At 35.4% G+C, this 12,912-nt stretch overlaps 2 protein-coding genes and 1 pseudogene across 6 annotated transcripts; 1 reads left to right on the plus strand and 2 right to left on the minus strand.

Annotated features, from left to right (window-relative positions):
• The first annotated feature begins 255 nt into the window (after positions 1 to 255).
• Positions 256 to 1,690, plus strand: LOC120164212 (annotated as a pseudogene).
• A 259-nt stretch (positions 1,691 to 1,949) lies between these two features.
• On the minus strand, positions 1,950 to 2,715 carry LOC120164320. The gene is made up of 4 exons (XM_039174068.1): positions 2,634 to 2,715; positions 2,411 to 2,551; positions 2,176 to 2,343; positions 1,950 to 2,099 (listed from the first exon to the last, which is right to left on the minus strand). Exons 1-4 carry the CDS (start codon positions 2,703 to 2,705, stop codon positions 1,950 to 1,952), a joined length of 531 nt encoding a protein of 176 aa, XP_039029999.1. The 5' UTR covers positions 2,706 to 2,715.
• A 2,121-nt stretch (positions 2,716 to 4,836) lies between these two features.
• LOC120164189 lies at positions 4,837 to 12,119 on the minus strand. Of its 5 annotated transcripts, none has more exons than XM_039173947.1 (12): positions 11,805 to 11,931; positions 11,186 to 11,263; positions 9,406 to 10,173; positions 9,056 to 9,310; positions 8,555 to 8,640; positions 8,027 to 8,439; positions 7,853 to 7,921; positions 6,969 to 7,293; positions 6,628 to 6,858; positions 6,425 to 6,549; positions 5,998 to 6,344; positions 4,837 to 5,567 (listed from the first exon to the last, which is right to left on the minus strand). In XM_039173947.1, the coding sequence occupies exons 1-12, from the start codon at positions 11,865 to 11,867 to the stop codon at positions 4,968 to 4,970; spliced, it is 3,360 nt and encodes a 1,119-aa protein (XP_039029878.1). In that variant the 5' UTR covers positions 11,868 to 11,931; the 3' UTR covers positions 4,837 to 4,967. The 5 variants fall into 5 exon arrangements, with proteins under 5 accessions (XP_039029878.1, XP_039029877.1, XP_039029874.1 ...); XM_039173946.1 differs by lacking the exon at positions 7,853 to 7,921 and adding an exon at positions 7,576 to 7,644 and having other exon boundaries at positions 4,838 to 5,567; XM_039173943.1 differs by having other exon boundaries at positions 4,838 to 5,567; positions 6,969 to 7,644.
• Between the last annotated feature and the right edge of the window lie 793 nt (positions 12,120 to 12,912).

Consider the following 12,912-nt stretch of genomic DNA (forward strand, 5'->3'; position numbering starts at 1 on the left):
GGGTGCCTAACAGCTTGGTTTCTTGTGGGCTTTCAAATCGATTGACTTCAACCCTAAACTGAGTCGTCTTTTAGCGGCCATGTTGGAGGAAAGTGTTAATATCAAAGTTTGTCTGAAAGGATCTTCATAACAATGGGTTGTTTCTTTCTTTTTAACTTTTATTATCTGAACTACTTGTTGGAGTTGTTTATTGAACAACTGCGTCATCTGTGTTTATTTTTCCCTGGTAATCTGGTGCCTGCTTTTTTGCTGGGTTGATTTTAGGGTTGTGAGTAGGAAGTAAAGCTTGCTTCTTTTTCTTATTGAATAAAAACATCAGGTTTCAGATATGGTTTAAGTGGTCTTTGCTGGAGACTTATTTGATCTGTTCTTTGTGAAGAGTCTTTATTGTTTGAGCTTTGAACTGAGAGTCCCAAAGTTTGAAGGTTTCAATTGTCAAAGATTTTAGCTGGTGCCTGAGCTTGGATTTTTTTTTGAAGTTTCTGGGATATTCTGCTGAATGTTTTGGCCTTGTGGGTGTTTGTAAAACCTGAGATTAGTTTGGTGCAGTTAACTTTGTTTTTGGGAATGGATAATTCGAAGAATCGGCTTAACGATCCACTTGGTGTGAGCAAGACTGGCAAGAACATAAAGAAGAGTCCATTGCATCAACCCAACTTTGCCAGTAATGGTGCTAGGCAACAGCCTCATCCTCAGGTTTACAACATAAGCAAGAACGACTTCCGGAACATCGTTCAGCAGCTCACCGGTTCACCTTCGCGCAACGATCCTTTGCCCAAACCACAGGGTATGAGATTGCAGAAAATTAGGCCCCCACCATTGACACCAATGAATCAACCCCATATTCCAGCTCCTCATGAACCAGCTCATTATAACAGTAGCTTATCTAGACCGGGTCAATATGGACAACCATCCCCTGGAATGTTGCAACCTAACATACCCGGAGATGCTGTTTGGGAGAACACAGCTGAATCTCCGATCTCAGCTTATATGCGATACCTTCAAACCTCTCTTATAGATCCGAGTCCACTTGGAAATCAAGTTCAGGGTCAATCTCATGCTCCACCACCATCTTCGGGCGGTGTAAATGGTGCTGTACCATTAATGCCTGATCCACCTCAACAAATGAATGGTCCTATTCAACCAATGACGAATCTCCCATCACCAAGGATGAATGGACCTGCCCTTTTACCCTCACCAACTTCACAGTTCCTTTTGCCATCACCTACTGGTTATATGAATTTGCTGTCCCCCCGATCACCTTTCCCTTTGCTTTCTTCCGGGGTTCAGTTTCCTCCGATAACCCCCAGTTTGCTTTCTCACCCATGGTTCAGTAGGGGATTTTAGGTCCGGGGCCTCAACCTCCGCCTTCCTCTGGTGTTGCGTTTCCATTGTCACCTAGTTTCTTTTCCTTCCCAAGTCCTAGATGGAGGGGTTAACAATCCAAGTTATACTTACTGAGGACCATCCCCTTCTCATGGAGATTCTAGTGTGAAAATATATTGTATGCTGCTGATACAAGGATCTTCATGGAACTTTTTTCTTCTCTTTTTGGGCAAGTTCTACATAGCTCATCTGACATCTGGTAAGGAGCTGTAACATTTGAAGTATGATTACAGGCTTAGGCAATATTTCTTGTTTACTTGTACTGCTGTGGACTAAATCCTAATTAATTTTGATTTTAGACTTAGTCCAGAAGTTTGTTTTTGCCTCGTACTTATCTTGGATTAAAATTAAACCCAGATTTATTTGCAGAAGTATTTGGATTACATGAAGTTTTGAGAAGTTCAAGCCACAATTGATCTGTTTGGAAATCCATTTAAAACATTTTCCATTCGTACAGGATCTTAAATCATTCATAACAACCCTGGCATAAAAGCTGAGATTATGGACAAAATTCATCAAGAAGAAACTCAACATTGGAAAGCAAATTAAAAAGGCCAGATTAATTAGCAACCCAGTATTTTCCAATGTGACCACTTGGGAGATAACTTTTTCCCACTTTTGCTGCATACTTTTTCTTTCTTTCTGCTCCTTTCGATTCCTTTGAGAGGATTCGGATCCTTCTTCTTTTGTGGTAACATTGTTTCTGATTCTTCCTGCGCCAAAGCAACACAATTGAATCAAATATTATAGTTCAGTGACATGCAGAAATCAAAAGGAGACGCTGCTTACCTTAATCTCAGACCTGGACAGCAGGGGTTGCTTGTGAAGTTGATTCGAATTGAAGGTCGGTAATGAGCGAGGAACAGATTGCCCTCTGGATCCTCGGCTGGAAGACGCATAACCAGATGTCGACGTCGAAGTGCTGGATGTGCTGCTGGATTCCAAATCCAAACATAACTGCAACAAGCAAAGATTGATGATAAAGCAATATCACCAAAATCGTGTCAAAATCCATTCTTTTCACCTGGAAAAGTCTATGTTCAAGAGACTTGACCCTGTCCGACAAGGAGCCTTTGAAGTAAGCTTCCCTCATAGCCAAATCCAATGGCAAACATGCTTTTTCCATTTCTTTCTGCAAACTTATTTTGCCTTCTAAATATTTCATCTGTGTGAAAAAAATGAAAATAATGAACAGCGAAAGCATAGAACTTGAAGGCAAATGAAGAGGTAGAGGGAGAGTGACTCACGATGAAATCCAAATGATCCAACCTAGAAATCAGAGGCATTGAGGAGTGCTGAGAATTTGTTTCATTTTCCATTTGAATTTTAGGGAGTGATTGTGTTTTTGGGTAAAGCTAATAAGACTGGAAGCTGTTACAAATTCCCTCCTTTTTCTCTCACCTTATTCACTCTGCCTACCAAACAATGCGCTTGTTCGTTACTGTATGTGGCAAATGATCTCGACAAAAGCTATAAAGCAATAGGTTTAATTCAAATTTTGGTCCTCAAACGTTTTAAATTATCATTTTAGCTTCTAAACTAAATCAGTTGACAAAAAAAATATAACAGCCATGTTAAGCTAACGTTAATTATTTTAAATTTTTCTGACTTTTTTACATTATAATGCTTTTTTATATAAATTTTACAATTTTTAATAATTTAAATATATCTTTTTGGATTTTTATTTATTTTTTCATGAAAAAAATAACAAATAAATTAATGTTGGTATTGACATTAACTCAAAATTATAAAAAGTATTTTTTTAAAAGAAAAATGATGACCAAAAATATTATTAGTTCAAAAGAATACATTGTCTAGCTTTCCAGCGTCCTATCTCTGTAAATTCCCTTAGACATGTTGACCAAAACTCCGAAAAATCTGATTTAATTAATTTAAATTTCAATTGAATTATATTATAAAAATAAATAACTTTTTAATTTAACTCAAATAATTAAACTGAAATTGACTCGAACTCGAAATAAACCTAAATTCAAAAAGATGTCAATGTAGCTGGGCAGTGCAGTATGGGATTGGAAATCTGCTTTCACCATGAGATTAAGCAAGAAAAATGGTGAAGAATTGACATGATATAAAAAAGATGATAAATAATAGGATAAACAACATATTTAGTTATCCAACTATCCGTAAGGTTCCATTTTGGTCATTCAACTATTTTCTTTTAAAATCATATCTAACTTTACATTTTTTTCATCCGCCGTTAAAAAATTAACAATAATGTTGACGTGTTATCATAAGGTAATATCACGTCAGTAGTTCAATTAATTTTTAAATGACGGGTGGTCAAAAAGAAACTAAAACGTAACGTCAGACATGATTTTGAAGAAAAATAGTTGGGTGATCAAAATAGGACCATGCAAATAGTTAGATGACTAAATACGTAGTTTATCCTAAACAATATAGCTGAAATTTGCTAGGAAAATGGAATATACATCCTTTTGAAGCAGAGTTTATCATTTTTAAACATAAAAAGTTTGTTGGACAATTAAGTCATTATAGGTAGAACCAGAGACAATGAGGAAGGAGGTTCAACATTTAATCATTAGAAAGTTATTATATTGTTAACAAATTAATATTTAGATTAAAATTATTTATATACTTTTTACGAAAATGAAATTATAATATAGATTATAAAATATTTTAACAATATATTTATAATATAAATTGTAAATTTTTGACGTCTTTTGTGACCATCTTAAAACTCATCTCTCATTATACTCTAATACTTTTTCGTATTTTTTTTTTCAAAATCTGAAATTAAACAAAAAAATCATTTCAAGGGTTTAAGACTTTCTCGAGTTTGAAGAGTTTAGAATTTTATTTGAAATTTGAATGATAAAAAAATTATTAATTTGAGAAAACGGAAAACATATCTCAAAACTAATCTTAATGGACAACTATTGGAAGGGAACAAATAGTAAATATTTCAAATCCTTAAATGAATTTTCATAGATTTTGAATGAATTTAATGAAATATAAATTTGCGAAAAATAAAGAAGAATGAAATACACACAATTTTAATATCAATCTCATTGCATTAAGAGACAACCAAACAGTTAAATTCCTAAAATTAAAACGTTTTAATTTAATAGCAAAATCAATATATTAATTTAACACCGAAATAATGTCATTTTGAGCACGACATCGTATTGGCAAAAAATATTAATTATATCGATATCGCTTCCAGTGACCAAAGTATGTCAATATATATTTCATGACAAATTCAAGAAAATAAAAACTGAAATTGAATATTAACAGCCGTTGCTGTTGAATATAAATGCCGGAATTTGAATTCACTCAAGATGAAATAACAAGAATATTCTTGATCACTCGATCAACTATTTAATAGTTGAGAATATACTTGTAAATTTTAATAAATTCTGTAAGTCATCAGAGAATTGCTGAAAATATACAAATCCGCAGTTTATTACACACTAAACTATATCAGTCATTAAGTTGGTGAGAACGCTTATGTGTATGACTTCCATATTAACTTAGAAAACTATGGCTGTGTACCGCCTCGCTATTTCATACCATTATTCTATATATAACCTGAATCTAAACTAAAAAAGTGACAGCCTAGTGTTCACCTCTGGGGGTAACTTCCTCTCCGAATCAAGTTTCAACACTCCGCTGCCATTCGGATCAGGCAATGCAAGGGACAGAGCCAGTGAAGGATTTGTGTCACCACTTGCTTCTCTTCCCCAGTATTCGTCTTGCAAATCTTTACTGCCCACCAGCTTCAAAAATGGTGGCATGTTTCCCTCATCTGAAGAATTCCTTCCAGCCTTAAGCCCAAGACTTGAAGAAACATAAGGATCTTGTTGACTCCCACCATTGTTCGAAAGAAATTGCTGCTCCAAGGACTTCCACCTATTACCTTCTGAATCTAATCGAGAAGCTATCACCGTATTGTCAACTCCATAGCACTCGAACTCGCCAGAACTGCTAGGAACTTGGCTATTTTTTGCAATGGCACATCTCTCATTAATATTTTTAATGATATTATTACATATGTTCATCCCGCTGATAGGAGAACACTTTAACATCTTGAAGTCACGCTTTCCATCAGGTTCTGTACAGCCTGCAGAATACACTAGGCTTTCTTGAAGAGGACAATTAAGATCAATTTCAGGTCTTTTCTTCGACTCTTTTTCTTCAATCTGCAGGAAATAAGATCATCAGCAGTTGCCCTCTAGTCAATGGGAAAAAAAGGCTTAAAAGAAAAGAAACCAAAAGGGCACAAAAGTCGATAACAAAACAATGTATTGACGGTGACATTACACGAGGACATCAAAGATACAACAGCACAAAGCTACTCTTTGCTCGAAATCACTTTGCATATTCCGCAAAGTTACTCCCAATTTTCCTCTGCCTGATCAATGCATTAGAAAGAAGCTGACATCAACTTTTAAACACAGGAAAAACACACATTTTCCCGACGGGTCTTCCAAAGGAGCCTAACGAACCACTTTCAGACAAGGGAAATAAACTCAAGGAAACTACCCACATTTTAGAACGTCTCTGCCTGCCTCCCACACCTCTCTATTTAGTTGCCAGATATTAAAAAACAAGTAAAAGCAACAAAATTACCTGATATGTGTCTGCTCCAGAGAACTGCTCATTTTTTATTTGGTTATCAACTCTGCTCACTTGTTGACTACAACTTATTTGTAAATCTGGGGGTTTTTGTTCCCAAGAAGATGCTTTGGTTTCACAAACTTCAACCATTCTTCCAGATGTAACTGCCTTTGAATCGAGCAAGGTGTTGGAATTTAACATTTCTTGGGTATTAGGAGATGCCATGGACAAGGATATATTTTGACTTGACTTTCCAAGAAGAATCAAATTCTCAGAAGCAGACACAGCCGGAATCGGTCGTGAGAAATGAACCATCTTTCCTCTGAATACACCCCATAAAAACAGTAAGTTATTCCAACCTGCAATGTTGAAACTTCATAAGATTTAGCCAATAAATGTCGATGTCAATCTCATTTTGAATGTAGAGATGAGTTCTTACGCCGAGATTTTTCTGGCAGAAGGTTAGATGAGAATATTAAAAGCTCAACCCCGCCAAAATTCCCTTTGAGGCTGAAGTCATTCTTAATCATCCTATCCATCAAGTTCTTATAGCTTCCTTCATAACTGCACAAGAACTACTAAAAATGGTGAAGTTATTTGAAAGAAAATTAGCTCCTCCAGATAAAAAAAACTTTCACAAACCTATCAAAGTCTTTTGCAAAAATGTAGAGAGCAACATTATCTTCAGTGGCCCGACTTTTCATGAATTGAGTGGGCCACATGGTCAATCGGGGTGCTTCCTCAAACGATAGCCTTTGAAGCAGTTTCGGCACTAGCTCAAGAACTTTATCCGAGGCATAAGTTGATAAGTGCACTTGCATTCCATCACAAGTAAATGGAAGTCCGCCGCTACTCTGAATTTCAAACTTGCCTCTGCAAGACATGTCAAAAGGTATTGTTTAAGACAATTAAAGGATGAGCAGTGAAGCAGTACGATGCCACTGACAAACTTCAAAACAAACAATAAGGAACAATAACCATACCGCCATATATAATTGGGCTGTGGAACAGCAGAAATCAAAGAGCCTATATGTGCTTTAGAAGCTAAGCTAGAAGAATCTCTCAAGAGAGGGTGTTCGTCAGAGTGGACATTGGCCTTTGAATGCTTAGTACTGGTAGCCGGCACTACTTCCATAGGGCACTCAACATGCTGCCTATCATTTATAAAACTCTTTTTCTCTTCATTTGCAGAACCTCCTTGGGCAGGATGAACAGGTCTTTTTAATGAATGACTTGATATTTCATTACCCTTTGCAGCCTTTAGATCTTGAATAGAATAACTGGATGATTGAGGCAGACTATTTTCTCCTAGAGATGCAGTTCTTTTATCAGCCATTGATGCAAATGAATCACCGTTGGCTAATCTCAATTTCTTTTCTGTCTTGGTTGAATACTCTCCTTTTGGATGCCTTGATACCTTCAAATCCTCGACATGAGAAATACTACGACATAATTTAATGTCATGATTACTATTATTCATGTTATATGACTTCATATTCTTCAATGACACAGATTTAGATACCATTTGATCTCTCCCCCTACTCTCACTTGCAACAGTTTCTTTAACCAATCCTTCATTGCGGCATGTACCTTTCTTGAGCTGTTTGACATCCTCTTTTAGGGTCGTAGTGGAGAATGATTTTGATTTAAAATGAAGTCCTGCAACGCCAGAAATAAGAACTTTTTAAGTTAGTCGATGAGAACTACATGTAACACTACGACGTAATTTAACGTCATGATTACTATTAGTATTATTCATGTTATATGACTTCATATTCTTCAATGACACAGATTTAGATACCATTTGACCTCTCCCCTTACTCTCTTGCAGCAGTTTCTTTAACCAATCCTTCATTGCGGCATTTACCTTTATTGAGCTGTTGGACATCCTCTTTTAGGGTTGTCACGGAGAATGATTTTGATTTAAAAATAATTCCTGCAATGCCAGAAATGAGAACTTTTTAAATTAGTCAATGAGAACTATATGTTTAACATTCTAATAGAGCACAGCTTCTGCAAATTACAGAGCATGAAAATATACCCCTTGACGCCTGAGATTGTGAGGACAATTTACGTAATCTACCACTTGATTCGGTAGGAATGCAAACAGTTTTCATAGTGGTGCTACAAGAGTGGCCTCCAGATTGATGCATTGAAGTTTTTCTGCTGGAACTACATGGACTAGGTGATTCAAAAAATGTCCCCAAAGGCCTTTTTCTCTTTAATTGTAAGCTGTCAGCAGGTCTCTTAGAGGAGAACAAGGGAATTGAACAAGCTTTACGCACTTTACTTTTCTCAACCTCCAAAGCTTTGGCTTCTGACGATCTTTTTAAAATCCTAACACCCTCTAGTTGCTCTTCCTTTCGGTTCTCATTATCTTTACTACTGATAACACATTCCTCACACATCCAATCACCTTTGGGAACGCTATCCATCTTCACTCGCATGCAATAACTGGTTCATGGAAATGGAATGTCAACATTTCAGTATCCCACGAGAAAAAGAATATGCCATAAAAACACAAGCATCCTAAACTTGCATGCATAAAAGAGAGTGACGTGGGACCTACGTGTGTTCTGCCCCATCATTACACTTGCTACAAACAGCAAGCAACTCCTCTCGTCCTATGTCGCCACATATATCACAAACTTTTACCTGCTTAATCAAAGACAACAATTAACATACAGAAGGCCTACTCTGTTAAACAGGGAAAATAAAGCAAGCAAAGAAAGAAAAAACTTCAACACCAAGGATTTGATGGTCGTAAAGATGTGAATTGGATGCCAAAATATAAGAAACAGCATTTTTGAAGATATACCACACTTGTAATTTATTCATAGTTAGAATATTATGAATTGCTCAAGTAGCTATTCTTTGAATGAGATGTATAAAAAAATTACTAATTCAATGCTATGTCAAGTCAAAATAAACTTGTTGGCAACATTCAAAGCTTTCTCGCCATCATTTTCTTCCCACCTAGAAGTATAACCTAGTTTTAGCCATGTTAAGCCTAGTATAAACTTTAAACATTCCTAACACAAGAATGTAACAGGAATGACACAGAACATACATCGTATTCTATGCTGTCTGGTCCATCACTGCAAGCAGCAGACCAAGATCCAATAGTAGTTTCCTCCATAATGACTTTCTTAACCACTGTAGTCAACTTTACTTCATCTGTTTGTTCTCTTTCATTTATTCCTGTATCAACTTGCATAGAGTCAACAGAGTTATGTTCGCCACCAATCTGACTGCCAACCTGTACCGCATCTGCTCTTGCAAAAGACAATTGCGCTTGTTCCACAGAGCACTCAGAGTGTTCTCCCTGGAAACGATCATTAAATTTTAGTTTCAAATTCTAAGCAACTTCAAGGCGATTCACCACATATAAAGATAAGGAATCTCAAGAATTTAAAATACCTTTGCTGAGCTAGCACCAGCACGGGAATCTCGTAATGATGAAATTTCAGAAAAGTCTGATTTATTTGAACAACATAAAATCTCCTGAGAAGACTCATTGCATAATCTATTTGACTTCTTTCTACAAGGACCACCAACTATATAACAAGAAGCACTTTCAGTCTCAGAAAAACTATTGATTGAAGCAGAGCTATAAGATGCATTTTTCTTGTTTGCATCACTGTTACAGTAGCCAGCTCTTGTCTCCACATGTTCGGACCCACAAATAAAGGAGATGTTATCTCCAAGGCACTCCGAGGCCTGCTTCTCAAGCTGATTCGAGACTACATTATCATGAAAGACTGGTTCTTTTAATGAAGTGCAGTTTTTTGCACAGGTCTGATTCATGTTTGGTTTTATAATCCTCTTAATGCCTTCAGAAGTGTTGCAATCACAGCATGTTTCTCCACTCTCTGCATTTTCAGAGGATTCATGACTCAAACATGCACTGAGAGGGTGGCTTCCCATACTGCTTTTATGATGTCCATTGGATGGACTATTTACCCGATGAGATGACAAATCAGTATCATTAAAAGAGCAAAGATTACTTTGCTTTTTCCGACAGGCTTCGCCTGCAAACGCATTGGTCTTTATTGCAATTTCTTCAGAATGCACATATGGTGAGCATGAAGGAGCACATGAGCTGCATTTCACAGATTCTTCTTTCAAACATAATTTACCTCTTGAGAATTGTGCATGACAAAATCCTTTTTCAGCTTTAAATGATCCCTGATACAAATAGAGAATCAAAATCAAATAAAAAAAACTGTGATACACAAAAGAACTTGACAAATTTTTTATGTTCAAGAAGCAAAACTGCCAGAACAAGATTAGCAAGAATCAAACAAACAAATAAAACAATATCATAGTAGCACAGAATTATAATATCGATAGAATGACAGGTTTTCTACTTTCTCCACGAGTCCTGCTTAATGATATATCCGTATAAAAGGGGGAAAAATATTGCATTAAGAGGTTAACATATTAAGAAGAAATAGAAAACCCCATGTTTTCATGTCGTCACAGACGTATTAATTAATAAGACAAAGAAAAAATAAATGTCCTGATAAAGCGATCACAACACTGGGTAGAAGATGGAATGTAGATACTTCATTAAGTACCAGCGTAGCAGAATGAAAACTTGAAATATAGAAACTTGAAACCTTCATTTAATTCATTAATGCATCTCAGTATCATTATAACCATTTTTTCTTCCTAGCAAAGGAAAAATGAATATTACAATAAAACAATTGCAACTCATTTCGAAACATGGAAAAGATACTTCATTAATTTTCAAAGTGCCACATATCACAAATGAAGCTCAAGAAAAAGAAACTTTAAATCAAATCTGAATTCACATGTGTCAATCCAAGACCACATTGGCATGTTCCGTTCCTTTGGATACAATGCAAATGGCAGAAATCACAAAAGAAGGTATCTCTTATTTGCTTGATTCTATTGCTTCTACTCATTCAACTCAAACCAACATTTATGAAAGGCAACAAAACCAGTATAAAACAAAACCAGTCTCGATGTAATGAAACAACCAGCTGGCTCTATTCCTGACCCTCAGACTGAGCTATACTTACAAGCACAACAAAACTATAAAAAAAAAAAAAAACTGACACCACATAAAATATCCATAATGTAATTGCATGTACAAGAGAATTTTATTCATCGAGTCATAATTGACAGAAAACTAGAAAAGAAATTATCATGTCACCATAAAAACAGTTCTCACCATATTCAAAGGAGCAGGAAAGTCGGAATCATCAGCAAGCTTTTCTGAACAGAAACTTCCTTTCACCATTGATGTAACCTGCACATATACCAAACAAGCAAATAACATGAATTTTATTCATTTAGGAATACTGAAATAAAAGCCGAGGCGAATACATGATATAAGAACAGAAACAAAAACAATTAAATAAACAAATAGCTCAGGATCATCTTCCATTGAATGGATTAGAAGAATCAGTCTTCAATTTTGCAATATAACATGCAACAGAAGAAATAAAAAAAAACTAAACCACCCAACACTTCTAGAAGTTGTAACATATATCTATGAATTGAATAATTCATATATGATGAAGAAACACGGTCTCTTCAACTTTACCACAGATCTTGAAACTAGAAACAACAACAAAGTAATTATAAAAAGTCTTGAGCAATCAAGCTAGCATTTAAAACAAATTAACGAAAAGCAACACAAATAACTGAATTATTCGAAAGAAGAATACAAATCCAACTATATAAACGTAAAAAGGCCTCGACTTTGTTTTTAGGCGTGATCAGCAACCTAAAATCGACAAAATTGAACCCAGAACCAAAAGAAGAAGAAAAAAAGGAAAATCCCATGCCTTTAAAACCTCGCTTTTAACCCCATACAGTTCGTTTACACTCTTAAACTTCACTTTTCTCATGCCCCCAAACAAAAATTAGAGAACCGAAGACAACAAGCACGAAACTAAGGGTAGACAGACAAGACGATCATAAATCAATCAAAAAAATTGCAGTGAGAAATCAGGAGATAAAGAAGCATAATTTAAAAGACCCCACGTAATCAAAATTAAGTAATTGACTTATTTTGCTTGCCTTCCTTTTATGGCTATCACCCTTCTCTTTCCTTTGCTATCTCTCCCACTCTCTTCCAAGGCAATATATATATATATATATATATAATGGAGAAGCTAGATTTTTTTTTAATTTTTGGAAGTAAACGTCGGGTGTGTTAAGAAGACCGTACCAGATCTTATGTTTTATACGCCGTTGAAATTCCACTAATCAGAAATTTCTAGATGCTAGCGCTTCGGGGGAACTTGCTCGTGGCGTCAAATTTTTATGTTTGATTACGTGGCAATAAATGATTGGATGGATTGGCGGTCGTGGCTACACCGGATCACTACTAAGTTAAAGGGAAGTCTAAGACGTCACGCGTGGGACCCAAGCCGATGCTAATGTGCACCGTTTGCGTGTAGTTTAACTTTAGTTGTCTGCAATGCTAAAGGGGCACGTGTTTGACGTGGGAAAGTTAGAATCTGTAGGATACACAATCAACCGTCGGATTGTTTTTAAATTTGTGTTAATATCATAATTTAACATAATATTAACTTTTAGTTTATTATTATAATTTGTAATAACTTATCTTTAAAAATAATTGAAATTATTATTTTATCCATACACAAAATTATTTATCCCTTACAATAATTTATTAATTTTTTTTCTGAAAATATAATTTTAACTAATAAATATAATTGTTTAATAATAACAATATAATATAAAACTATATTAAAATTTAGATTCTCTCATAAAAAACACTTATAATATTTTTTGTAGTACATAATTTAAAATAATAAATAAATAATACTGTTAGTTTAATTATAAAAAAGGTTGTTGATTTTGAATGGGAGGCCGGTGGGAGCTATAAAATAAAAGCCAGTGTCTTGTCCTTTCCTTTCTGATACAGTA

Source organism: Hibiscus syriacus, unplaced genomic scaffold (assembly GCF_006381635.1).
Source record: "Hibiscus syriacus cultivar Baekdansim isolate YM2019G1 unplaced genomic scaffold, ASM638163v2 tig00111506_pilon, whole genome shotgun sequence".
NCBI lineage: Eukaryota > Viridiplantae > Streptophyta > Magnoliopsida > Malvales > Malvaceae > Hibiscus > Hibiscus syriacus.